The sequence below is a fragment of the Haliotis asinina genome, chromosome 1 (assembly GCF_037392515.1).
Source record: "Haliotis asinina isolate JCU_RB_2024 chromosome 1, JCU_Hal_asi_v2, whole genome shotgun sequence".
Classification (NCBI taxonomy): domain Eukaryota; kingdom Metazoa; phylum Mollusca; class Gastropoda; order Lepetellida; family Haliotidae; genus Haliotis; species Haliotis asinina.
In genome coordinates, this window is record NC_090280.1 from 19,530,830 (window position 1) to 19,558,711 (window position 27,882).

The 27,882-nt window shown below is 40.3% G+C and overlaps 3 protein-coding genes across 3 annotated transcripts in view; 1 reads left to right on the plus strand and 2 right to left on the minus strand.

Annotated features, from left to right (window-relative positions):
• LOC137288147 (protein sel-1 homolog 3-like) overlaps nucleotides 1–6,276 on the minus strand; it is a 32,237-nt gene extending 25,961 nt beyond the window's left edge. Inside the window, exon 1 of the mRNA XM_067820564.1 lies at nucleotides 6,010–6,276. Within this exon, the coding sequence (XP_067676665.1) occupies nucleotides 6,010–6,069 (60 nt within the window). The 5' untranslated portion in view covers nucleotides 6,070–6,276. The remainder of the gene's footprint in view (nucleotides 1–6,009) is intronic.
• Nucleotides 6,277–10,901: 4,625 nt separating this feature from the next.
• Nucleotides 10,902–16,689, plus strand: LOC137272481 (uncharacterized). The gene is made up of 4 exons (XM_067804866.1): nucleotides 10,902–11,081; nucleotides 15,098–15,360; nucleotides 15,563–15,660; nucleotides 15,985–16,689. The coding sequence occupies exons 2-4, from the start codon at nucleotides 15,108–15,110 to the stop codon at nucleotides 16,123–16,125; spliced, it is 492 nt and encodes a 163-aa protein (XP_067660967.1). The 5' UTR covers nucleotides 10,902–11,081; nucleotides 15,098–15,107; the 3' UTR covers nucleotides 16,126–16,689.
• Nucleotides 16,690–17,577: 888 nt separating this feature from the next.
• On the minus strand, nucleotides 17,578–27,529 carry LOC137288155 (uncharacterized). The gene is made up of 8 exons (XM_067820576.1): nucleotides 27,340–27,529; nucleotides 26,990–27,093; nucleotides 25,858–26,858; nucleotides 23,813–24,019; nucleotides 22,056–22,183; nucleotides 20,775–20,911; nucleotides 20,130–20,212; nucleotides 17,578–19,515 (listed from the first exon to the last, which is right to left on the minus strand). The coding sequence occupies exons 1-8, from the start codon at nucleotides 27,375–27,377 to the stop codon at nucleotides 19,294–19,296; spliced, it is 1,920 nt and encodes a 639-aa protein (XP_067676677.1). The 5' UTR covers nucleotides 27,378–27,529; the 3' UTR covers nucleotides 17,578–19,293.
• Between the last annotated feature and the right edge of the window lie 353 nt (nucleotides 27,530–27,882).

Sequence of the window (27,882 nt, forward strand, 5' to 3'; positions counted from 1 at the left end):
CACAAACTTTGACGTTATTGTGATAATGAGCACTTGTGGTTAAGTACCATTTCTATATATTATTTTAAATGCATCAATAAAATACAACAAAATAGCAGACTCATTCACTGTTATGTGACAACGAATAACCAGGCGCCAGCCATTCGTGATAGCCTTAGCATATTTAACATCAAATTCCCTCTCATAAAAATGCAGTAATATGTAGTAATATGAAAGTAATACGAACTAGACTAAATTAAAGTGTCACAACTCAATACTTGAATGAATGATCGAAGTACATATCATTTGATGAAAACATATCCTGTCATTTTCTTTTATGCCATAAAAACCTCTTTATCGTATAATGTTTCCTTGCGTCAACAGTTAAAATAACGCAAAACTCCATAATGAAAAACAATTAAATTTAAGATTCAAAACAAACACAAATAATCTCTGAAGACGTGTCAAAAATAATTTCACTGCTGGTAGAATTAACATGAAAGTATCAATAGCTAGCAAAAGTTTGAAAATCCGAAATGTAAAGGTCTTTGTTACAATCACAGCTATTGCTTCCGTCATATCTGAATACAGTCTTTGCAATATTTTAATTTGCCAGCTGGGCATCTGGGCCGGTTGCTGCCTGCAGGCCCTGAATGGAATCTGCAGGCCCATTTTGTTAATTCAAAGCAATAAAAACAAAAGAGACTACGTTGTACACAAGTTCACACAGTTTCTACAAAATCGGTTAGCGAAATCCATGACGCAGACAGAAATTTTCAATTGATAAAGACTCATGTTAACATTTCTACGCTCAAAGCGCAAGTATTTGTAACAATGTTCAGTTAACAAAGACATACTGTCGTCGGATAGATAGTTAGTCTTGGATAATGCTTGTTTCGCTTTTCTTGTTGCTCATGAGGCTGAACCGTAACGGCTAGCCACGGCATTTCCCTATGAGAATGCAGTCTGTATGTGACGTGTGAAGACGGCTAGGGTAGCATGGCTAGGTTAACATGACACTTACTGTAAATATAACTACACAATGCAAATAATGGAGCCGAGGCACGTAACTTTTAAGGAATGGAGAGTTACGAGAAAATTACCATATTAAAGTTATACTCGAAGTATTGGGATTATTTCTGCTATCAAAAGTAAACGTCAAACTGACAAAATGAAGTCAAACAGCTATGGGGTGGGTATCCTGTTCGTAAATTTACTGTACATAAGCGAACAAATTTAATGGGGCGGGGTCAAAGCACAAGCTAAAACGCGAACCTTGGAAAGTTATAAACTTTTGATATACGTAGTTAGTGAGTAAGTATTCAAGCTATATGGCGGCGGTGTGTAAATAATCCAATTTGGACCAGACAATCCAGTGATCAACAACATTAGCATCGATCTGCGCAATGGGGAACCAATGACATGTGTCAACCAAGTCAGCCTATTCTACCCCGGACCTTCACGGGTCGATATACGTAGTGTAACTGACACAATACTATAATACGGTTAAAGAGGGCAGATATATATTTTGCCAGAAAAGTATTTTGTAAAGTTATTTAGGTCACCAGATGAAACGGCAAACAGCGATAATGGCGAGTGACTTCATGCAACAACCATTCTCTCTCAACTCTGATCGGGCATATGCTGTAATTAATGCGTTCTTCTAAAATACGAAAAAAGTCGAATGAATACACAACTATGATTGTTAGTGGTGTAACCCTCGGAAAGTGTTGAAGTATCGAAAATATTGTCCCCCGAAGAGGGCACTTAAGAACACATTCTTCAATGTTTGTTGATCATTGCCAGAATTCGAATTGAAAAATGTTTGAAATTTTTATTTATGGTTAAATTGCTCAAAATTCGCCAACAGCTGAGGTGATGACTTAAATCCAGCTGGAGACAATGCCGTCCGCAAAAAGTAACTGAAGTCTTCACGGTCCCTAGTATGGTGATTTACCGTCAGTTGCTGGCGATCTATAGCGCAGTTTTATGTTGAGTTATTTTCAAATGATTTTAAATCAGCACTATACACTGAACTCAAACTATTAATATGTGATGATCTAGTCGCTAACCTGCACACTTTGTTTCCTGAAGATTGTGATGCATGTATTTTAGATTTTGCGTTTTTGGGAGTACAAAGATGAAAAGTCAAGCCCACGGGGATCGTGAGGCTGGAACTTAGCCAAACAAATTTGCTTGAGTTTGATAGATAATATGAAGATACGAAAATAGAGTTGTATTTGCATCATATTGTAAATGAGCCTGATTACATTTTTGAACGACCCTCGTCGATAAACCTCGTCAGAACCACCCCTCCCCAATCTAAATGCATTCACTACGTGTGTTTAGATTTACCCGCACCCTCCGAGTCAAGAACCTAATGGCCAGCATCCGATGTCAGTCGCCTAGCCCGCTCAGCTACCGCGACTTCCACTAGGATGGAAGTCGGACAACTTCTAGTATAGACTGCGGATTTAGTGAACCCAGATTAGATGCGGGACTCTGAGGGTGCGGGTTCGAATCCAGGATTGGACTCAACTCAATAAGGCACTAGCATTTGGACTATACCAAGAAAGTGTAATCCCATTTGTGACATTTGACCACTTTCTAAATGTCATTGTGTAATCATAACTCTCGACTGTAGGAGCCGTGGCAATGAACACTTACCAGAGGGGTACACATTACCACAGTCCAGACTAGCGGTTGTTCGACTTCCATTTTAAGGCAAGTCGGAGTTACTGAGCAGGTAGGCGGCTGACTTTGTGTGCTGGCGTTTGGATGCCTGACTCTGAGGGTGAGGGTTCGAATCTCGAATGGGACTCAACTCAAAAACATGCTAGATTTTTTACTTTACTAAGAAAGTGTAATACCAAATACAAAATATATTACATTTGGCCACTATCTAACTGGCATTGTTTAATTAGGGCTTTTAGGGAAAAAATGGAATCAAGTACCCGCATGTACTTGCCCGTGTCGGAATCGAGTACTCGGAAATGTAAGAAATACAGCGTTTCGTTCAACCTTCTGAATATTTAATCATGATTTGACTGAGATTATTACAGAAAACTTGAAAGGGCTATAATAAGACATCGAAACTGATCTCATGCTATTATACCCGTGAAGGTCCCGGGGTAGAATAGGCCTTCAGCAACCCATGCTTGCCATAAAAGGTGACTATGCTTGTCGTAAGAGGCGACTAACGGGATCGGGTGGTCAGACTAGCTGACTTGGTTGACACATGTCATCGGTTCCCCATTGCGCAGATCGATCCTCATGTTGTTGATCACTGGGTTGTCTGGTCCAGACTCGATTATTTACAGACCGTCGCCATATAGCTGGAATATTGCTGAGTGCGAGGTAAAACTAAACTCACTCACTCACTCTCATGCTATTTGATTTACATCTGTTTAGTTAATATAGAGAGGTGAACACCACTGCTTATTCATCGTTAAAACACAGAGCCTTTCGTTTCTGTTGTTACTGTAACTTGACATCTCACTGCTCATGCATCGATAAATTACAGTCGTTAATGATATCCCCCATTAATCGGACAATACCAGTAATGTAAGGGGGGCGGTGGGGTAGCCTAGTGGTTAAAGCGTTCGCTCGTCACGCCGAAGACCCGGGTTCGATTCCCCATGTGGGTACAGTGTGTAAAGCCCATTTCTGGTGTCCCCCGCCGTGATATTGCTGGAATATTGCTGAAAGCGGCATAAAGCTAAACTCACTCACTCACTCAGTAATGTAAGTGCGATTTAGGTCAATACTGAAAAACATAAATTATCGTCTGCCCTTGTCATTACTGAGTTCTCTCCCTTTTCGGTACTCGATTCCAGCTGTACCCGACCCGGACTCGAGTACCCGAGTACCCGTCCCAGTCCTAGGTGTAATCATAATCATCACAAACTGCACCTTTTCAACCTCTCAGGCATTACTCACTGCAGTGTCACGGGTGTTTGGGCAAGGACGGGGTCACCGTGCCCAACCAGTGGGACAGGGAACAAATACAATGGAAAGCCAGTTGTGTATCCGAGAAAGTAACCACGAGGACAGTTGATACATTTCACAATGAGGAACTGTCAGTACGTCAATACAAGACTTAGTCCTTCTGAAATCCCTACCCGGGTTATCTATGCTACCAACCCGACAGAACAGCACAATCAACCAAATTCGCCAACCGAAGTCCTACGACTAACGTCATCATAATTACAGACATTTCATCGTAACAAAAATATGATGTTCCAGAATAGTTGTTAATGTTAAAATGTTTTTGCGGGGAAGGGGGACACCAGAAATGGGCTTCACGTATTATTGCCATTTGGGGAATCGAATCCTGTTATTCAGCATGCCGGACGTTTTAATAACTAGTTAGTTAATAAATAACACACACACACACACACACACACACACACACACACACACACACACACACACACACACACACACACACACAACACAACACAACACAACACACACACACACACCGTTTCTGCCGAAGTGAACAGTCGTGTAATGGATGTCGTCTCGAGATACTGGATCAAGAAACCGAACGAATTCTACCAGCGTGGAGTCCATTTCTGATGTCCTCTCCGTCATACTGCGGGCAAATGGATTAAATGAAGGAGTGAGTTGTGCTTTGCGCTGCTTTAAGCAATATCCCAGGCATATAACGGAGAGAGACACTAGAAATAGGCTTCACGCATTGCACCTATGTGGGGAATCGAACCCCGGTCTTCGTATGAAGAACGTACGCTTGATCTACTAGGCTACCCTACTACACCGGCATTTTGATAAAAGCGGAGTTTTACTGTACACTCCCCAATTCTGACATGTTATTTTAAACCAGCCTCACATGCAGGGATATAATGTAATACAGGCAGTCAACGCAAGTAAATTAAATAAAATAATCTTCGTAGCACATTTCCTGTTTATACAATAACTACTCGACCCAGTACCCCTACACAATTTGCTGAATAGTTTTTGAGCTGAAACCGACTCAACACAGGTTCACGCGATTAGCTGACCTGAATAGTCTACGTTATAATATAGAGTTACTTCAAACAGTTTAATTATTGAGCATTTTTACTAACATCACGTCACTAAAATTCTGAATGGTAAAATGGGGACGCTGTGTTTTGCGAAAAACAGAAGCAAGGTCTGTTCTGGATACACGTTGCACATTTCTTGTGAATCTTTTCTAACTACATTGCGGTCGTGTTTGAGATTGCCTCCCCTGGCGAGGGGGTCGATAAGACGATGACGTCTGAATGTAAACAAGTCAATAGGGCTTGTGATAGGCATGTTTGCCACGTTGGACCGGCGCGTGAATCATTCAAAGTTTTCAAAGTTTACAAAAAGTTAAAATCTATTGGAAATATCAAATTAATATTTAACAGCGATTTATGATTTGTCGACAATGAGTAATAACGCACGTTTTCTGATTTAATACTTTCATGCACGAGTGTGTGTGTGGGAGAGGGGAAAGGAGAGAGATTGAAGTCAGAGAGGAGAGAATGAAAGAGCAGAGCCGGATACAGCTTGTCGAGAAACGAGGGGAGGGGTGCACACTCTTGTGAATTAGGGACTGCTCACCTAATTTTCAGCAGTTTTCAATGGTCATTTACTAAAAAGGGTGATGAGTGCGCATCCCTTCACCCCCAACACCCTCCGGATCCGGCTACGGGGAGGGAGGGAGAGCAGATAATATAGAGTATTTCTCTCTATATATATTCTAAACTCTACGGAATCTCGTAAATTCATGGATGAGGCGTATACTATAATTACTATTGACTTTGTAATTCTTCATATGGACAAATGAATTATGGAACAGCTTTCATGAACGCTAGAACACATATCGTAAAACACGTTACAGTCAGAGATTCAAGTTCGGTATCCGTCCGTTTAATTTACAAAATACATAGTTGCAATCATAAATACAAATACTTGTATGTGAACAAACATAACACCCAAAGGTCATGATCCGTGTATATCACAATATAGTACTTAATATCAATGATATCTTGTACTTACTTGGACTAATGTCGCAGTAATAACATGAGCTATCAGAACGTATCTCGTCAAGGAAGCCATGTTTCAGTGCGTTATCGGTGCCTTTCGACCTGTCATTCATAGTTGGTCACAGCTGGGGGTCGTGACGTAGCGCGTGCACCATGTGCAGCTCGTGGAAGTGGTGACAGGCGCTGGGAATCAATGCCTCGTACCGCACTGCAAGATTTCAAAGTACCGTTGATAAAGTTGTAACTGCGATTTCGGGTGCTATGGCCCGGATATCTAACTGCAATAGACAGCCAGAATGAAATTCGCTTTTGATCGTGATATATGTTGAAGCGTGCAATCGTTGTAGATACGATGGAATGCAATTGTTTGATAACAGTCGGGGGAATCTTAAAACACGAATCGCGTCGGATAAATCACATTGCAACGTCCTTAAATACTGATACTACAGTATTTGTTGCTATCAATATGACATCATTCCAGATATTAGTCGGGGGAGGTTTGTCCAACAGTTTTAATATCTATGAAACACTGTTTATCAACACTTCTGGCTGTTCTTTGCGCGTATAATAATCAGTGAAAATCCGGATAAGAACTGGTCTTCAGCAACCCATGCCTGTCGTAAGAGGCGACTAACGGGATCGGGTGGTCACATGATAATTATAGTATCCCAATTAATCGGTACTCGTGATGTTAGTCACTGGTTTGTAACGTAATCATTCACAGACAGCCACCATACAGCAACAGTGTGGATGAGTGTGGTGTTAAACAGCGAACAAACAAACCTCGTATGTACAACATCTCACATTGGGTTTTCTAGACTGTGACGCTATTGTGCATTATAATGAAAGTAGTCCAGTAGGTTATGAAAGCAATTTTTGTCATTAGTCTGTCCAAACTGGCAGTCTACTGTTTGATTGCTTCATTAGCTTGTTAACAGCACCACGAGAAATGTCACGCCTGCAGTACGAGTGTTTGTCAAGACATAGACATGTTTCGATGTCCGTGTATTTCGAGAAACCATTATTTCTGGTTTAGATATTTATTTCGAGAGAATCTGATATAATTAGATAATCCTACCCGACGACGATAATAAAGTGACCGGCAAAAGAATGTATAACAGAACTTACAATTCATCAAATTTTATAAATATAAATTTTTTTGTTGGTAAATTATATTCTGAAAAATGTCGCCGCAAGGTAGCAAATTGATACCTGCAGTGAAATTCAATATCGAAGTGGCAAATTGTATAGACCATAATTTGGGGCCTCTGTCAAAGTTTCACTGAAGATGTACTGAAGGTATAAAAGTTAGTTTTGCGGACAGGTTACACATGCAGTTTGAAAAAAATGTCACCACAGATTTAACACGACCAGCAGCAGCTGAACGTGAGAGGGTCGTATGTGTGCGCCAGGTGGCGTCTACACACACCAACGTTGCAGAACCTTTATACTCGTACCCCCTTCACACTTGAGGTGGAATAAGCCGAAATGCTGTCGGAATTAAAATTTCTGGAGGTTCCTGGAAATTTGAACTACAACTTCATATTGCATTCCAAAAGTATTCCAACGATTCGGGTCATTTCTTGTAACATGATCAAAACTTTCATTCGGTACATTCGGAGTTGAAAAATATCGAAAGGCATTTGAGGTGCATTTGAACACCATATTAAGCATTCTAACTGCATTCTAAATATTTTTACTGCATTATAAGTATTCTGAACATATTCCGGGAAGAATAGAAAAGACAAGCTACTTCAAATCCTGTCGGGATGTCTTGATTGCGTCTCGGATGAGTCGGAATGTATCTCGATTGCTGTTAGACTGCCGGTGGAATATTCTTCAATATTTCCACTGAAGTTGGAATACAGCTCCAATGTACCTCAAATACACCTGGAATACGGTCAGAACGCTTCGAATGATCTTAAGCTGAGACCTGACCTCAATAGAACAACGCCGGATAGCATAAAATCGTGTCCACCTGTCACTGTTCAAAATGTCAGGTAGCATTTGAGAAAACATTGAGAACATTGTTTGACAGTCTCTCCCAAATGCTGATTCTCTTTGATTCCTGTCAGTTCGAAATAAGTGTGAAGGTTCCTTTAGCTGCACCCGTATAGCCGTCTCTAGACTGTGCATTGCAGAAGAGCGGAATTTTAAGGATGTTACACCTAAGAAATCGTTTCCTGACGGTAACGAATTCCCGTCGAATCAACGGCGAATTCCCTTGATCGCCGTGTCAGTCGGTACTCGGTGGCTAGACGTCTTCGGATAGCAGGTGTCAAAGCCTACAGACCCTTCAAGGGACAGTTGTTGACCCCTAAACACATACGTCACAGATTGCGTTGGGCCCGAGTTGCTCGTTGTTAGCATCGACGAGAAACACAATGTGTACATGTGCGTCCTACAGTGGTCAGCACGTTCTCCAGACATGTCACCGGACATGTAGGATGCACTAAACAGACGCGTGCGGAAAGGTCTTAACTCGTACTTAAGTGATGGTAGTGAACATTTTTTGTGTGTAACTCATCCCCTGATTATCCTCTGTGTGAAAACTGCTTTTCAAGGCCCATCAGTGAACGTGCGCATGTTTGAGTACAGATGGTGTTAACACCTCTGTAATATATTTGTGTGTCTAGGTGCTCTGGGTCAATGATAATGGCTTCTCGAAAACCTTGTATACTTTCTTTTGCCGGTCAGTTTATAAGGAACATAATTGAAGAAGCAATAAATACGAATTAAACTGAAGTTTCAATATATCCATTATGAGTGAGTGAGTGAGTTTAGTTTTACGCCACACTCAGCAATATTCCAGCTGTATGACTGCGGATATCCATTATGAAAACGGAAGACGTAAGTGGGCATTGCTATGTACTCAGTAAAGTTTCAAAGGAATTACTGTCAGAAAGAGAAAAGAAACAGGAAAACTATTATATGTATACAATGAAAATAAATAAATTAGGAATTAAGGAATTAAGAGGCGGAAGAAGACTTAGTAAGCTGTGGATTTGAGTGAGGGACCGTCCATAATGTATGGCTGGGGTGCGTGGTGGAGTGTGAGTGGGGGTGTGAGAGAAAAAGAGAGAGAAAGAGAGAGGAGGAGGAGGTGGTGGGGTGATGATAATAATGTTTTAAAAGGCCCCTTGAAATTTAAGTTCGAAGTAAGTCACACCTCTCCCCTCACATATCGTTTCATGTTCAAAATCAATGACTCCCGTAGGACACGTGTACAATTGCAAAACTGATGACTGCCTCAGGACATGTGTACAAAAATGATGACTCTTTTAGGTAATGTGTACAAAAATGGTGACTCCCTTAGGTAATGTGTACAAAATTGATGACCCAGTAGAACATTTACACATAATTGATGACTTCCGGTATCTCCCCTGTACAAATTGGGTGATTTCCTTCCCCGCCCAACGCCCGCACACGCACACATACTACACCCCGCCCGCCCCCCGCCATAAATCATGAACGGTCCAAAGTTGGCAGTAGTATATAAGCAGATGCGATCGTCAAGATCACTCCAAGGTGTGTATCGTTTAGGTGACAACCGGTCGCTTCACACGCGACACTGAATATACGCATAAAAACAAATACCCTTCATACTCACAATAACATTCAGCAAATTTCATACAATAATAGATGCTTAAAGCTACATACATATGTTGTTAAACGCCCTGCACTTGCCGCAAGTCGTTTTGATATCGGACTTTATCCTTCCCAAGATTTGACGAGAAGAAACTCATTAAGTATGCACAGACATTCTTCGCTTGATCGTAATGTGAAACTAACGGTTGGGTGGTTGAGACGGGTTGCTATAGAAACTGAATTTAATATTTATACCAATGGAGATTGTTGTTTGACATGTGTATATGTGACATGGATATTTGAGTATTTCGTATCAGTCGTGATTTTTTTACCTTTCTCATATCTAGTTGATTAACAATGCATTTAGAAGGGACGACAGAAATAAAACTTACATGGGGAAACAAAGGACTGTTTACTTGTCAGTGATTAACAGAGATGACTTGCAGAAGATCGTACACACAGTTACGAAATCAGAGTGCTGCTGCTGTTGCTGTTGCTGCTGCTGCTGCTGCTGCTGCTGCTGCTGCTGATGATGATGACGATGATGATTTCGAGATGATCGTACTTGCTTTTCCAACATGTTACGTACAGTGTGCGAAATAATTACCAAATTTTGCGAGCCAATCGGGCTAGCTGTTTCTGAAAGTTACTAGCCCACGACATAATGCACTAGCTCGAAAACTGAATGTAGAAATTAAGCAAAGGATTACAGAATAGAATAAGACATTTGTCGGCATGACACTGATTTCATCGTTACGCTGCTGCTTATATGATGAACATTTTATCAGACCATAATCGTGCATGGTTTAAAAGTGTATCATAGCTTAACAAGGTTATACTTACAAAATATCCCCATGACAATTCACTATCCAGTCGGGCAGTGACTGTGGCGATTTAATGAGCCAACTGGCTTTATACTAGCCACGGGCTTATGGACATGTGGTTGTTGGACTCACTGGATGGGTAGCTGGTATAGATTGCACTTAAAAACGAACGTACATGCACATGCGCGCTCGTTTGTGTGTGGCTGCTTGAGCTATTTAAGATTTCTTGTTAATGCTTCTTGTGACGGATTGCCAATAGATCTACACACATAATTTCATTAATCTGCTGTCAAGATTTACAAACAACTTGACATTGGCATACAGATCGCTTCAGACATCTTTACATAACTGTAAATGAAAGAAGTAGTTACCTTGAAAGGTGTTGGTGACCAAAGGATTGTCAGGTACAGACCCGATCTGATCAGACCGCCGCCATGCAGCGACAGTGGGCATTTTACGTCTGCTTGAAATGTTCGACACGCAAAGGGCAGATAACTCTCACATGTGAAGTGTCAAACATGGCGACCTCCCAAGAAAGTACCCTGCAAGCCTTAGAGGAAATTGTTATCTATAATGTTGACGGGGAGGCTCGACCAGCAAAGACAATGCTACCAAGGACTGACGAAAAGTTTTCTCTGCTCGTTTTCCTTAGAAATTTGGCATGAATAGCGTGGTATGTACATTTGTTACATTTTGTAATTTATATAAGGTTGTCATGACACGCTCTGTTTGGCGGCGTGTCCAGGCTATATTTGGTACAGGCAAGATACTTACAAGGTTCAAAGTTCACTTTCTTTGTTGTGCTCAGTGATATAAGTGAGTGAGTTTAGTTTTACGCCGTTTTTAGCAACATTCCAGCAATATCATAGCGGGACACCAGAAATAAGCTTAATTCACACAGCTTGACGAGTTACTGGACCTCTCCACCGCACTGTTCATGCTTAGTGATGAGTTAAAAACTTTACAAAATAAGAACATTCCTTTGAAATACGGAGAGAAATGCGTCAAATTTATTTTGGAAACTTCAGATAGTTGCGTTGGCTTGATATTTTAGTCGTTAAAGTGTTCACTCGTCATGATGAAGACCTGTGTTCGATTCCTTACATTGGTGTAAAGCCCATTTTTAGTGTCCCCTACCGTGATTCTGCTGGGATATGAGAAAACCAACATAAAACTATACTCACTCTCTCACTCAAGTAGTTTCAGTGAAGTAGATCAATGTTATTATGGAAAAAACAAATGAATACAAAGAAACTGTTAACCTTAACTTGAGTCGACCTTGGCCAGGGAGTTTAAAGTTAATTGATATGGGATCATATTTTTTAACTTTCCATTATATTTTGATTCAATATAATTTTAAAAAGAAAGACATTTTTACAAGCTTCAGTTCATAATAAATTGCCATGGTTACAGAGGTGCATTTGGACCATTATTTTCTCAAGTCTGATAACCTTCATGACAATTCGTATCACATCACTTTTCTAGATTTGATTATTTGCAGACAACAGTCATATAGCTGGTTAATTACTGTGTGCTGTTTCAAACAACTAATGTATATTATCTCTGCCTCTGGATCTTTTTTGCTTGACCCCAAAATATTTGTAAACATCTGTAGATCTGTTACAATGGTTTTACAGACTGAATTGTCCACAGGGTGCGCTCATGCTTGCATGCACTGGTAATTTATCTGCAAATTGGGAAAACTGTTGTCATATTGTACAAAAGATACATTTTGTTACATAAATTCAGATTAATTGGGAATTTAAAATTGTGTTTGGGAACTTTTACTCTAGCAACTCAAATGAATGAGCGAGTTGAGCCTTTAGTAATATTATTCCATCTATATCATGGCAAGAGACACTAGAAATGGGCTTCACACATTGTACCCATTGTACCAATTTCTACATGAAATGCAGCTTAGCTTTTGCAATCCCTGGACACAACAAGATAATTTTGTGTGTTGCTCCAAAGCACTTTATTACAATACATGGAAAAAGAGACAAGATATAGCATGTTGGGTTCTAAATCAAATTAGATGTGACTTACTGACAGTATCCTTGTTCTACGTTGAAAATGTTGTATATATGTATATTAAGAATCTATAATGATTAAGTTACAAATGTTCAGGCTTGCCAAGGATATTTTTACTTTCATCACTAAGTGTTGGTAGGTTTGACATCAGCATTATCATAAATAACTCTTCATTTGTGGCAAACAAGGATAAGTTCGATCGGTGCAACGAATGCATTTTTGAGAAGTAGACAGTGCATGGCAATGAGCAAACTCCTTCGGTTTAAGAAGGGGAGAACTGATGTAGGCAAGTGCGTGTGCAATACATGGCGATGAAATTGATTCCATGCGTAGCTGCATATGTTTAAATCATAAGACTCTCACAGTGTTGATATTAGAACATGGTTGTGGACAAGCTGGGACCCTTTGAATCACAGAGACTAGCGCCAGTGGTTGGCACTCATGCATGCAAATACAGGTCCATTGTCAAGTCAATACTCAAATTATCATTGTTTATCAGTTGTTTGCAAGGAAAAATGCACATCTCTGAACACAGTGCTGCCATTAGACTGACAGTATTGCAGTGTCATAGCATTATGATGTCATCAAGTTTATGATGTCACAGCATGGTGATCTCAACAGGTTTTGACCTAGTATTTTGAGTCATGTAATTGATGATATCAGGGCATTGTTCAAAATCTACTGTCAACACGATATCTTCTAGGAGATATCAGTTGATCTCACACTAGCAATATCTGCAAGTGAACACAGTTTGGGATGATAAGTCTATTAAAACTGCTTATGGAGCTAATTTAGGGCAGAATTTCTGCAAGGCATTTTGAAGATTTCTTGAAAAAGTTTAAACTAAGCCATCAATATTATGTATTTAAAAATCAGACAAAGTTGTTTCAATTAAACATATATCATAGTATTTGATGTAAAATAGCAGCAATAAGCCTTTTTGTATAGGGTGGCAATTTCTTTTTCGTTTGCTTAACACTCACTTCATCCATACATGTATTGGTTTCAAATATGTACTGAGTCAATTTTAGAGGGTGATTAAGTTAAAGACTTCAGGAAAATTCAAAAGGTCAGTTCTTAAAGCATATGGAGCTAAAGCATTACACATATAATCCCAGTCTCAGAAGACTGAAAGCCATATTGAATGGTTGTGGACATAACTCAAAATTTGATATGTTTGTTTTTTATACAGTTTTTCTTAATAATCTATGACCTTTTGACCTTCCTCATTCTACTTTTGTGTTGTTTGTTGGCAGGTTTTAAAATTTTTCAGGCCCTAAAGGAACTTTGCAGGCCCATTTTGCTTAAGTCAAACCAATAAAATAAATAGACTTCACCTTACACAGCTGCACACTGTTTCTAAATGAAATAGTGAAGACTGTGCTAGTGCTGTTAGAAGTTATTATTTTATAAAGACCGGTGTTGATATTCCGATGCACTAAGCGGTGAAATACAAAGAAGCGAAACAGGAAAAAACAAGAAACAACAGAAAGCTTCTAGTTGAAAAAAAGACAGATAATTTACTAAGGCCACAAGGGCCTGCAAATATTTGAAACTGCCACTCTGATACACTATATATAGGTAACATTATCAGCTCTGGGCTTCTGGGCCACTGATTATTTCTAACACTGAGTGCATATATACATGAATCAATGAGAATTCAAAGATTTTGGAGATGAATCTGGAGGTATACATACATACATACATACATACATACATACATACATACATACATACATACATACATACATACATACATACATACATACATACATACATACATACATAAGGTATATACATTTGGACACACACACACACACACACACACACACACACACACACATACATATTTCTTACTCAACTCATAGACTGACTTGAGACTGTTAGAACTTCTTTTACCATATACATACCCATGAAGATCAAGGTAAGAACTGGTCTTCAGACACCCATGCTTGTACAGTCCCTTTGGCTCAAATGCGGACCAATGAAATGCACCTAACTAGCATACAATACTTAATTAAATAATCTCAGTCAAATCATCAGACCACTTTGTGAGTTTTTGCAGAATTTATGTCCCCAAAATATAAACAAAGTGTTTTCAGAAACCACTATTAAAATATTTACAAAGTTCACTTTTTGTTACAAAGGAGGAGTACAGAGAAAGAGACAGCCCGGTGTATGTTTTACATGTGCATAACTGCCGACAAAGTGATGGATTGCTTTGCCTATGCTGTGCCGTCTCCAACCTTTCTCACTCACCTGGCTGTTCCTTTCTTTGCACTCCTCCCTCGTAAGAAACAGTGAACAGCATAAATATTTCCATTATTATGTTTAGGATGTAAATTTGTCTAAAAATCCCACAGTCGTTCTGATTTTTTGATTATGATCAGGACTTCATTGAAATAAGTTTATCATTTTTTAAGTTAGATTGTAATTCACTGGTCCACTTTTAAGCCTAACAGACATGATTGGGGGATTGTGTGATCAGGCTCACTGATCCAGACTCTTATATTTACAGATAGCCCCCATATATGCTGAATGTGGCTCAAAACAACAAACAAAGATTTCACTTCATATGTCAGTGGACTAGAGAGCCTTGAGGCTATATCTTTGAAGTTGGTATTGTCCATGTTGGTATTGGTCGCTCTTTTGTTGCAGTCAGCTACGCATGCAGGCAATGCTGCCTCTGTCGTCCCTCTTGGTAGACAATGGTGTGCGGCTTATATTCATCACCTCATCTGAATCTAAGCAAACACAGGAATTTCTCAAGTCCTCAACTGTGTCTCTGTGTGGGGAAATCTTTGATGATCCAAGTGTCTCGACCTACAAGGTGTTCAGTCTGAAGCGTGGTGTGTTCAGATCAATATTTCGGCCTCTTGTGCGCGGAGTGAAGAAATACGGGTTTAAGGGCATTGTTGAAGGTATATTTGATTTTGTCAAATTGTTTATGAGTTTGGGAAAGCTGTTAAATCCTGAAGACAATGAAGGCATTTGGTGAATACTCATTTTAAATCAAAGATAAAGGGTGATTAAGGTACTCTTGTGGCTCACATAATTATGATTTAAATATTGTTGTTTGCAGTTACTTTGGATGTGATATAGGTGACTGTTTACTTTTGTCAGGGTTCCGTCTGGGATTGGAGAAGTCTCATTTAGCAGGAGATTCCTGGCAGCAGGGCGGTACTGTACTGCTTGACCGTAGTGGTCAGGTGTTGTACCAGGTGAGTTATGTATTGTATGATGCATTGTATCAGCTGTGAAATGTGTTGTATGATGTATTTTATCAGCTGTGTGAGTGTTGTATGATGTATTCTATCAGCTGTGATATATTGAATGATGTATTATATCAGCTATGTGATACAACGTATAATGTATTGTGTCAGCTATTCGATGTGTTGTATAATGTATTGTATCATCTGTGTGATATACTTTATGTATTCAGCTGTGTGGTATGAACTGTGTGATATATTCTATCCTCTATGTAATGTATTGTATCAAATATCAGATACATTTATTTAATTGTCATTGATGTATTTGGATTTTAGCACATAGAGGAAGATCCCGCTAACTGGCCAGATATGAAAGTAGTTCTGCGATTGGTCGGGATGTCTGACGCCAGTGTAGACTATGAGAAGGCTGTGTCTGATTGGCTGAAGGCAAGAGATGCTGAGCGAGCTGCCCGCTAATTACCTCCCTTTGACAACATTCATCTGCTGAAACCCTACATACCTGCATATGTTGACTTTTTAAGCATTTATACAATAACACAACTCCATATTCACCCACTTCTTGACTCTTCACCATGAATGTCAAGTGGTCCAAGCACTACTTTGATCATGTTGGTGTAAAACACATTGCAATGTGAATGGAGGCAGTATATAATATTGCCTTGGGTAAATGAAAATTTTATCTGTTTTTACATTTCATATTTTGTATTATTATAAACAAAAATAATTTTATAAATTCTATACTTGTCTGGTACATGAAACATTTCTGAAAGTGGTTCATCCTGTTGTGATTTGTTCGTACTTATGAAGATAATTCACTGAAATCCTATTGAAGGAAGGAATTATTTGATAATTTGACAACACTTCGGAAAAGTGTGAACCATTTTTAAGCCTACTTTTCAAGTCTGTACTTAAGGCAGTGTTCTGAGGGAAGCATTTCTACTCTGTTTATCTTTATATACCTGGAATCTGCACTTTGTGAGAAGATGATCATATTGTATTTTAAGTAAATATTTTTCATTAGTGTGTGTTTCCTTTTAACATTCAAATTTTGTGTTCTGAGGAAGAAGCTGACTTACTTCACAGTGAGTGTGTGAGTTTGTTTGAAGTTGTTTGCTTGGGTCACTTCTAGCCGAGAGAGCTTCTGCGTGTTGCAACTGTTTGTGTATGTCCTTCTTCAAATGTTGATACTGATGAATTGCCAAAATTGTTAAATTTACTTCGAGCTTTTGGGACCATCTTCATAGTCAAGTAGATAATACCTTCAAGTATTGATGTTAAAAGGCGCCTCGATTCCTCTGCATTATTTGAAAAAAACCACAACAACATGGATTGGTAAGCTCAAAGTCTCAGTATTGTACTCTTTGTACTGAGTCCCTGGGTAGAATAGGCCTTCAACAAACCATGCTTGCCAGAAGAGGTGACTATGCTTCTCGTAAGAGACGACTAATTGGTTCTCAATTGTGCAGATCAATGCTCGTGTTGTTGACCACTGGATTGTCTGGTGCAGATTCGATTATTTACAGACCCCCGCCATATAGCTGGAATATTGCTGAGTGCAGCGTAAAACTGAACTAACTCACTCACTGTGTACTGAGCCGATTGTCCATGTAAGACAGCCACATGGTACCTCGTTTGGGTGAACATTACAAAACATGCAACTGTCAGAATAGGTACAACGAGACATACGCTCATACACACGCTGCTGTACAAGTACTCTATTCATGAACTGTAGTCCTACATCTTTAATTCCTCCCCGCAACTTTTTCATCAAATTGAACTTTTACATGGGCTCACGATGTGGCTGAAATATTTAAATGTGACGTTAAATATTAACTCACGCATGTGCTCATAAATGTGGACAATATCGACTGCAACCCACGGACCAGTTTAATACCAATGATAAAATCATTTGCACAATAGTTACAAAAATATTTTATTTCTATTTAGACAGGTGCGTTAACCAATATAAAACCTTTACAAACGCGGTGTGCTGAAAAACAACAGGTTATATATATACTGAACCACAAAGAAACATCGCATTTCATATCCAAATTCAAAATTTTGTTTTTGCAAAATGGTGTTTTTATAATGATTGTATCGTTATGTTAACATGGGTTTCAATCCGAATTGACAGCTACTACCAGCATCAGTGTGCTTTCTGATGAAAGAGTATATCGACTAAACGCACATAATTAAAAGGCACACGTGGTTAAAGGTTCCGTATGATATTCGTGAGAGTGAATGCACGTGGATATCGTGACAACCCTACCAATGATAGCAAGTCCCAAACCCGCTCGGACTTTCGTTTGTTTTGACACAATTTGACACGAACTACGAGAGTCCAGAGGAACGAATTCTTCGGACGATTGCAAGTGGTATAAACTGCCAATCATTTCAGTGTTCCTGCTTGGACAATCTACCGACTGCAAGAGTGGTATGAGGTCAGTTACAGCACCCAAGATCGTACACACAGTGGGCGACCTTCAGTAACATCCTAACGTCAATACCCACAGCTTGTGTGCAACCATTTGCAAGTTCACCTCCTCAGAACGACGGAAACAGCACGCCAGACCGTTTGGGACTCGCAACAGACCCACCGGTGTCGAGACTTTCCTGCGAAGAAACAACTGCTATCACAGACCATATTGTAATCCTGTCCTCACTGCTCATCACCGCCCAAACCGACTTCAGTGGGCAACTCAGCATCGAAATGGGCGTTATCCACATTAAAGAACTGTTCTTTTATCTCATGAAAGCCGATATTGTGTTTCGATGGCAGCGTGAGAGAATGGCGAAGGCATGGGAAGTGTTTTCCAATGAATGTATTGTTGAAAGAGATTCAAGGTGTGGTCCAAGCATCATAGTCTCGGGTGCAGTCGGTGTGAACCAGTTGGATGAGCCAGGATGAGAAAATGACGTGACAGCTGTTCGCGACATTGGCCATGTCACTAGACCCCACGTTGTACCACAATTTGGAGATTACAGAAATCACATCTTCCAGGAAGACAACGATCGTGCCCACACTGATAGGGCAATATTTGACTTCCTAAGACAACATGGCAACTACACTCAACAATAATCAGTACTCATTAAGAAGTCCAGTACAATACCTTTGGGTCGAGATTAAAAGAAGAATAAATGACCTCCAACCATGGCCGACAACTCTGGCTCGACACCATCAGACACTACGCAGAGCATGGACCCAAGAGCCGATGGCCCTCATCAACCGGTTAATTCATTTCAAGTACAGATGATGCAACGCTTTCATCGATGTTCACGGAGGCCATACACAATGCTGGTAGGGTATGTTAATGATACCATTTTGTGTTAGTCATAATTGTCAGGTTTGGACTCAATCTTCCGTTTATTGTTACTGGGAGTCAATTGAAGTGTCTGCTTCAAGAAGACTCTATCAGTGCGAAATTGTCCTTGTGGTTCAGTTTAAAATCCTCCAAAAATAGACCGAACAAGAACGAAAGAACTATTTAACCTTGATAAAATGTTTCTGAAAACGGTTCGTGCAAGTGTATAAAGTGTAACAGTCCATAGAGCCTTAGGACAAACGTACTTGAGAGTTCAGTAGTTCCACATTCTTGGGAAAAGAAATCTTGAAACAATTAACAATCACAACTTGTTTGCCAACAGTATTCGTATCAATTCTGGTTTCATGGTAAACTTCGGGTACTTGTACTGCTGTACTGCAGCCTTTGAGTTGAGGTTGCAGTTGACCTGCTTGATGATGTCGAACGTCCCGCACTTCACCTGGATCACTACAGGGTCGACAAACTCACTCTGGGAGCGGATTTCCTGGTAGAACTCAAAGTGGGATTGTAACATAACGTCAACCTGAAACATGGTAAAAGCTACAAATATCCTTGTCTTAGGATGTTGACATATTTTAATGCTCAGATAGTTTTAGTGTACAGATATTTGTGATAATTGACAGTGATTGAAATAGTCATAACGATGTCAAGGCAGTCAATACTCATCAAAATCAACATGACGTATTATCTGTGTGTGGTAAGGTTCCTTCAGTGCCAGGAGAGGCAATTGGCGAAATTTACGCTGGTCCTGTGGTCCATGGCTGGTAATAATTCATCAGGACCACTAACTTTTGCAGTTATCCCGGTGGCCAGTAAATTTTGTATTGATAGTTAAGTAAAGCTACGAATGTTATTTTGGACCAATATTTTGGACCATTGAAGTACAGGCCGGGCCATTGATTTTTGCCCACTCACTAATCCACTGGTCAAGTGAAAACATTTGAAAGGTTTCTTTCCCTGTAGCCATGGACAATACACGAGACTTTAAAATCTGTGAAAAAATATACTTAGCGGGATCTAGTGGTCAGGCTCGCTGACTTGATTGACATATGCACAATGAATATGCCTCTGAACACCCGGGATGTTCTGCAACTGCTTAAAGCTGCGTCAGGCACATCTCATTGAAACGAGACACACCTTTTCTTTGTCTTCATCTGATAAGGTAGAGTCGTCCTCAAGTTCCAGAAATATATAGAAGCACCGTACACAGGAAACGTCACCTGTATATAACAAAAGTTCAGATTTCCCCACACGTCATCGTTTCCGAAGTGTGTAGACAGATGCTGTTGATCACTGGATTGTCTGACCCAGACTTGAAAATTTACAGAGCGTTGTCATATGGTTTGATTATGTGACGCGTAACAATAAGAGAAAGGAAAATATCAACACATGTACGTACACGTGTCACACATAAATTCCTCTATGTTACGTTTTACACATAGCAGGAATGAGTGATAGGTATTGGTTAAATAGACATAATAAATTATTCACAATACTTCTTTCAATGTACGATAGCCTAATTATATAAGATATGTGTACTGATTTTCACCCTTCAGGCTACAGTCATGACAGTTGAAATAGAGGTGACGTCGTACCCTTCAGATTACGTCATTGATTTCGGCCTTTGAATTCTCAAAATCAATGTTTTTCAACTGTAATTAAACAATTGGAACCTTAAAACTGACTATTAAATTTTTTTTCGATTTACAAAATGTTTTTACCTACTTCAAAAAAACTAGGTGGGTGGGTCACATCCCGCTTCGTCAGGACGTGTTTACTTACCTGTTATTTCCTCTACACAATAGCTTTCACATGCCATGTAGTTGTATAACGACCTTCCCGACCTCCACGTTGTAGCAGCGTCGTGAACGGCCTTCGTGAACAAGAACTCAGGGTACTTATTGAGAAAGTCGGATGATCTGAAGAAGTAATGGCAACACATTTAGCAGATTCACCTTTTCTGCGGCATGGAGCGGTGGGATATTCTGGTGTTTAAAGCGTTCGATTGTCATGCTGAAGCTCTGGGTTCGATTCCCAACAAGGGTACAATGGATAAAACCCATTTCTGGTTTCCTCCCTCCGTGATATTGCTGTAATATTGCCAAAAAAGGCGTTATCAAATTGTGCTTCTCACAACAAAGCCATTTTTGTCAACAAACAAGCCATGCTATGTGTGGGCAGGGCTCAGTGCGCAAAACTAATCTCAGCCCTGTGGGCTCTCAGACCTAGGTAATTGTCGGCACTTAAATACAAATTTTCATTACATCCTATCGGGTACGCGGTAGCTAAAAGAAACTCCCCAGCTGTAGGATATAAAAACATAGCTTGTTACTATGAACTGTATTACTGACTCCAAAGGAAAAGATTCCAGTCTGCCAATGTTTAACGATGCGTGTGGTTTGTGTCATTCGATTATTACAGTAACTGTTTGACAAGTATTTAGATGAGCCAACGCAGTGAACGCGTTTGTGACAAGCAGGCGCGGCAAGTAATCTGGACGAATACGCTTGGTTGCAACAGTTAGATTGGTGATTAAGCACGTGCAATACATGCTGACCGCGGCGTGAAATCAATACCGCTACTATTTAACACGTGCTCGTAAAACACCATCACGACATGATTCGCACGAGGAAATTGTACTTTTTGACGACAACCTGTTTCCCCCTTGTTTCAAATGGTATGTTCTGGAGGGCGTTCCTATATATGCATATTGAGGTCATTTGCCATGTCGTTGCTTATCTACTACTTGTCAAGCAGTGGTTACTCAAATTTTATTTACACTGACCGATAGATCAAGGAATCCTGTAGGGACTGTGGTTACGATCACGTGGTCTTCTTCCATGTGTTTGTTATGGGCGCGTCGTCGTATTGATGGACAGCATGTATATAGAACAACCATGTTGATCGTTGCTCACAACATCAATCATTAGATTGTCTGATTTAGATTCAGTTATCTGCAGATTGCCATCATACGGGTGGTCAGTACGGCGTTCAAAGTTAAACGGACAAACATTCATTCATACATGAAATCCGCTCAAGACATCTAACAGTGCATGACAGTACCTCTGGGAGAAGGTGTAGTTGGGAGTCGTCCCAGTGAAGCTGCTGACTCGCACGACGTCCCCGGTCCTGTATCTGTACAGCCCCATCCACGTCGTCACCACCATCTCATACTCCTCACCGACCTCAACCTGCAGGGGGAGGGTAATATAGGATATTATGGGGATTATACGATGGTGAAAATACGGACGAACATTGAGTGCAGAGCCATAACTGTACTGATCAACCTGGTGTGTTACAGGTTGACAGCATAGGGATGAGTGAGCTTAGTTTAGTTTTACGCTGTACCTAGAAATATTCCAGCTATACATAGGGGTATCACAGGGAATAAATGTACAGACGGGCATGGAGACCAGGGGTTGGAATCGCTGTTAATCACTGTTTTTAAAAATACAAATCGGCACTTTTGCAATCGTACATTATTTTTATGAATAACATGTAGTTCAAATTTGAACAAAATCGGTGAAGCAATGAATGTTTTAGGAAATTATACATGTATATTTTATGTAAGGAGTATAGCGGTGTAATTTTCTACTGGAGGTTTAGAGGGTTCGGTATGACTGCCTGGCGCTTTAACAACTATATTTATATTGGTTGGTCACATTGTGTAACGCATTTATGATTGATTTGGTTTGGGTTGGCGGCTGTTTAATGCAACACTCAGCAATAATCCAGCTATATCACAGGAAATCATGATCAACAGCATGAGCATCGATCAACGCAACTGGGATAAGATTATATGTGTCAGCCAAGTCAACACGCCTGATAATCTGGTCCCGTTAGCCGCCTCTTAAGACAAAAATGGCTTACTGAAGACCAATTTCAATACAAGTTCACATATGTCATTTATGAAGCATCATCTTAGCCAGCAAACGAACCACGAATCCTGTTACCAACCACTAGATGACTCTCGATTTATGATCGCACAGATGAACTGCAGTAGTCTCCGTTTATTACGAACCTGCTTATAACGAAGCTACCTTTGCTACCGTTGACTTCCTGGATATTTTAGTCGAAATGTGAAACTGACTAGGTTCAGATGGAGTGAGTGAGTGACTGTGAGTTTGTTTTACGCCGCTTTCAGTAATATTCTAGTAATATCACGACGGCTTATATAGTGAATCGAAGTTGACGAACGTACCACTTTTCTTACCGACCGCCTCTGAGAACTACATGGAAATATCACTGGCCGTCCCTTTGACTTGATCATAAATGTAGTCTAGTGTACTAGTCTCATGGACAAGGACATGCTCGTGCTAATGGTTTGTTTGCTCCATTATTTACAGATACAGCGCGTTCAGCTTGATCTGAGCTACTCTACACATGCATGACCCGTAGTGTCAAATGGCACAAAATGCACGTTGAGTCAGCAACGTTGATTAGGGGAACACAGAATGTTATTCATGTTGCTTTCGACCGAAGCATGAATACACGGATTCATTACGGAACTTGACCCGGAAAACAACAAAATAAGTTCATGTTTTAATTGAATTGTTTATGCGGTCATATGACGTATACTTTGGTTTACAAACTTTGCAAGATTACTTTTCACAATCCGATTCACTCTCGCCATCACTCCCAATACCCAGTTCAATTTTCACTAGAAACACCAGTTACTGCTGCTGCTTGCTGCTTGCTGCTTGCTGCTTGCTGCATAAAAACCCGAACAGGAAACACTAAACCACCTGTGGCGTCTTGTTTATAGGACGCTAGGACATTACTGACAAACATTCACAGAAACACACATAACATGAGGTTACCTCGTGAGCTAGAAGAGTCGTGGGATCCTCCTTGTCTATGCAGTCTTTAGGTATGAACTCATAGAAGTTCAGACAAGGAAGGATTGTGTATTCTGTCTTTGTCTGATCCTCCACGTGTAGGTTCAGACCGTACAGACTCTCAGACGAGATATGGACTCCGGATGATACTGGCACGCCTCCCAGAAAGTTCTTCTTCAGACACTCTGTCTGTAGTGATAGAATCGAAACCAGATATAAGCACCGATCAAAACTAGTGCTCGTCTTGGATTATTGATGATAACAACGATGGCATCAAGCGATACCTTAAGCCTGGATAACCTGACAGTATGTGAGTAAGAATGAGTTTAGTGCTCTGTCAGCAGTATCACGGCAGGGAATAACAGCAATAGGCTTCACACCTTGTTCCCATGTGGGGAATAGAACTCGTGTCTTCGGTATGACGAGGGAAAATGTTGGCCTACTGGGGAACAGTAGCAGCTCTTAGGTCGCATTAAGTCCAAGGGACGCGGAGAGATATGTATCCTGATTAGTGTTGGAATTTTTAACGACACATAAGCAAATAAATAATATTTAGCAAAAGAAATATTGACACGGCCTCATTTTCCCGGCCAAGCGTTTTAGTTTAATAATAAATAATATAGTTTAATAATAAATAATATAGTTTAATAATAAATAATATATTATTAACAGGACCTTTCGTATTGATCTAACATTGCAGAGGTCACTGACATTGGCGAGAGCTGACTATAGACGTAAATAACAGAGATAGATAGCTTATGACTAAACATCGATCGATTACTGATAATTATCGGAGAAGTAACTTTGAACAGAAGTACAAAAAACGTGTTTGAAAAAAAAAACCCAAATATATCTCTCAGTGGTACCAATTACATCCTGTTTTTGGATGAATTATTAGAAAAACAAACAGACATAATTAAGAAAACGGCCGTCTAAATTTGTTTATTGTGTGTGAAAATTAAAACGTTTTTCTATCGCTTTCAATTTATGGCGGGGTGCACCTGAAATGAATTTCACCCGCTTTACCCATGTGGGAATCAAACCCGGGACTTCCACGTGATGAGCTAAGTCTTTAAGCACTCGAGTATCCCGCCGCCCACGTGCAGTAAGGTGTATCCCCGAGTCTAACCATGTCACTGGCCAGAGGATCAACTTTTGTCGAAGACATATTCAAATACATACGCTATAAACCAAAGCGATATCCACCCGTTCGTCTGTTTACATACTCTCACGCATTATATTCTCCGTTCATCCGTTTACATACACGCACACACGAACGCACGCACATACACACAGAGGTTATTCCCAGTTTTGGGGATGGGCTAGGATTTGCGCAGTTTCTGTAAATACTGGGGAGACCATACATGCTTTCATTATTTTCTTTTGAGATTAGCTCAGTTTGAACTTATGATATCTACATCGAGATTCACCGTTTTCTGTCTCCTCTTTCGCCTGTTGCTTCAACAGTTTACTATGTGAACTGCTATGACTTGCAAACGACTTATCACGATATCACCCAATTCATGTCCAAGAGATCTTACTGCCGTCCAATAGTGATGCTAGAGCCAATTAAACTTAAAGTGGCATGTTTTACTGCGCTTTCAATATTGTTATTCCCTTCTGCAGAAATCAGCTGAAGATTTAAAGTAAATTCTTTGGCGTTTGATCACAGTGTAGTTTGTAGTTATGATGCCTGCCGTCTCCGCGGGTAACAGAAACAGGTTATCACATTATTTTGCATGCCCGGTTGGTGTACTACAAGAATATAATCTCAGCCCTTTACCTTTCCAGCTTTTATACAACCACTTGTGGACCTTATTTGTTGGAGTGTATACCAGAGATGCAGAACAGACCAGATACAGAAACTACAAAATTACAAAGACGACTACATCCCTTCCTTCCTACTGTGAATACATGGCTAATCAGATCTTAATCAGATCAGATTAGTTTGAAAATAAAATGATCTCTGAAATTCTGAAACATCAAAGAATAGCTACTGTAATGGTCTACTAAGACGTGATACTCACCGCAAATGAAAAACTACCCGTTCCCGGAGCATGGAGTGCTGCAAAATTGGGCCACACAAGTGGACCGAAGTGAGAAGTCCCTTTACGAAATATCTTCCGAAGTTCATCGGCTCTTTCTGGATCTGGGGTCAAAGAGGCTTGCAGTTTCTGTTTGGTGCCAGGTTCAAGGTCGATGGTTTGGTTTATTTTCCCGGTTTCGATATCCTCGCACAGTTGTTTCCAGTACTTCTGAATTGTTTTAAAAAAGTTGAGTGCAACCGGGGTTGACAGTGAACTGAAAAGAGTCACAGACTTTTCTTTCAGTCCAAATAGCGAATGAAGATACAGTGCCGTCTGCTCTTTTTCCAATCTGTACACTTCCGGTGGTGACGCAGAGAAGGGACACACAAAATATGCCGACCCACTTCCGCCTCCCATAGGAACACCCAGATTTGACTTGGTGATGCACGGCTTAACTCGGATGTCATGCCATAATTGTAGCTTTGACATGTGTCGAAATCGGAACAATGTGGTTCTGAGATAGACGAAATACATCCAGCTCATCTTACCGTAAAGTTGCAGGTCCCTTGGATGCCTCTTACATTTCCCTGACGTTGTTCCCGAAGAAAGGACGATGTATTGGGGAGTTCCCGGAAACATGACATCAGGCTCTCCATCAACCACACGAGACACGTAAAACTCATAGTGTGTATACGTGGTTAGTGGGTGCCTAGCCAGAAATTCCTCTACCGTTTTTATGTCACTGAATTTGAAATCTTTTCCATATGCCATCCCTGCTCTTTGATGGAGGATATCTTGAAGGAGGTCAGTCTGGGCGGTCTTCACGTCCTGCATAGGAGCTAGAATCTTTCGTTTGAGTTGGTAATGCTGGATGAGGAGTTTCTTGAAGCTGACATATTGCTGTATCATAGAACTCCATGTATGGGAGTGTACGGGCTTGGATCTGTATATGTCGGTTGCTACCAGGGAGGCCACAATGAGGACAATTCCCACCAGTCGTTCTGAAAATACGGGGTAAACATAAACAGACAGTATTTTATATAAGATCATGTGAGTATAGGCAGGCGACTCTGCACAGAGGGTTAAAATGCATGTTACTCGTATGTAATGAAGCCCAGACATACTCACTTACCTATAAGAAAGGCAAGGACATTTTGTGAAGGTGATCTGAACGCGAGATACAGCCCAAATGTTCCAAGGTGAATCCCAACAAACAGGACAACGAGTGGACTGAACCTGGGAACAGAATCAAACGGCTCTGTGGTGATTCCGGAATAGTTGTTTTTCCTGGCAACCCAAGTTTGATCAATCACTTATTCTCTCACTCACTCACTCACTCACTCACTCACTCACTCACTCACCTCACTCACTCCCACTACCCCAACTTAACATCGTATCCCAATCACGTAAATCGATTCTCAAAAGGTTGATCATTGGACTGTCTGGTCCAGACTCGATGAATATTCTGCGTAATTTTCTTACCTTGCGTATAACGGCGCCATTATTGCAGCGTGCGCCATACACCCGAGTGTATCCGATAATGACGTGGGTAAGGCCCATGTTACCCCGAGGACTTATGGTCACGGGTTCAAATACTTCTTCATCAGGTTATCTTGTAGAAGTTGATGCGAGATCTTCTAGGCCTCTGAATTAATGGACCATACATGTTTGTGTGTGTGACAGCAGACAGTGTCTGTCTTGTTTTATATTGTATTCATCTTGTATAAGTTATGTTTTTATATTTGGTTCATTCAGGGCATGCATTTACTCCTGAAATGTGGCAATTTGTTTTCAAAATCGCAAAGCAACCTGTTTTGGTGTCAGTATAGCAACTGGGGCGAAAATCATCTTATGTAAGTTGCTACGAGTTCTTCGCGGCCTCTGAATTAATAGGCCATACATAATTGTGTGTGAGAGAGCAGACAACGTCTATCTTGTTTTATATTGTATTCATCTTATATAAGCTATGTTGTTATGCTTGGTTCAGACAGGACATGCATTTACTCCTGAAATGTGACATTGTTT

Bases quoted from the DNA above. Each gene is read 5' to 3' on its own strand.
- LOC137272481 (XM_067804866.1), top strand. From the start codon at position 15,108: ATGCAGGCAATGCTGCCTCTGTCGTCCCTCTTGGTAGACAATGGTGTG. The intron at 15,361-15,562 runs GTATATTTGATT...TACTTTTGTCAG, and splicing joins GTTTAAGGGCATTGTTGAAG to GGTTCCGTCTGGGATTGGAG. The intron at 15,661-15,984 runs GTGAGTTATGTA...TTTGGATTTTAG, and splicing joins GTGGTCAGGTGTTGTACCAG to CACATAGAGGAAGATCCCGC.
- LOC137288155 (XM_067820576.1), bottom strand. From the start codon at position 27,377: ATGGCGCACGCTGCAATAATGGCGCCGTTATACGCAAG. The intron at 26,859-26,989 runs GTAAGTGAGTAT...CCGTATTTTCAG, and splicing joins TGTCCTTGCCTTTCTTATAG to AACGACTGGTGGGAATTGTC. The intron at 22,184-23,812 runs GTAACCTCATGT...CTCCCCCTGCAG, and splicing joins CGACTCTTCTAGCTCACGAG to GTTGAGGTCGGTGAGGAGTA.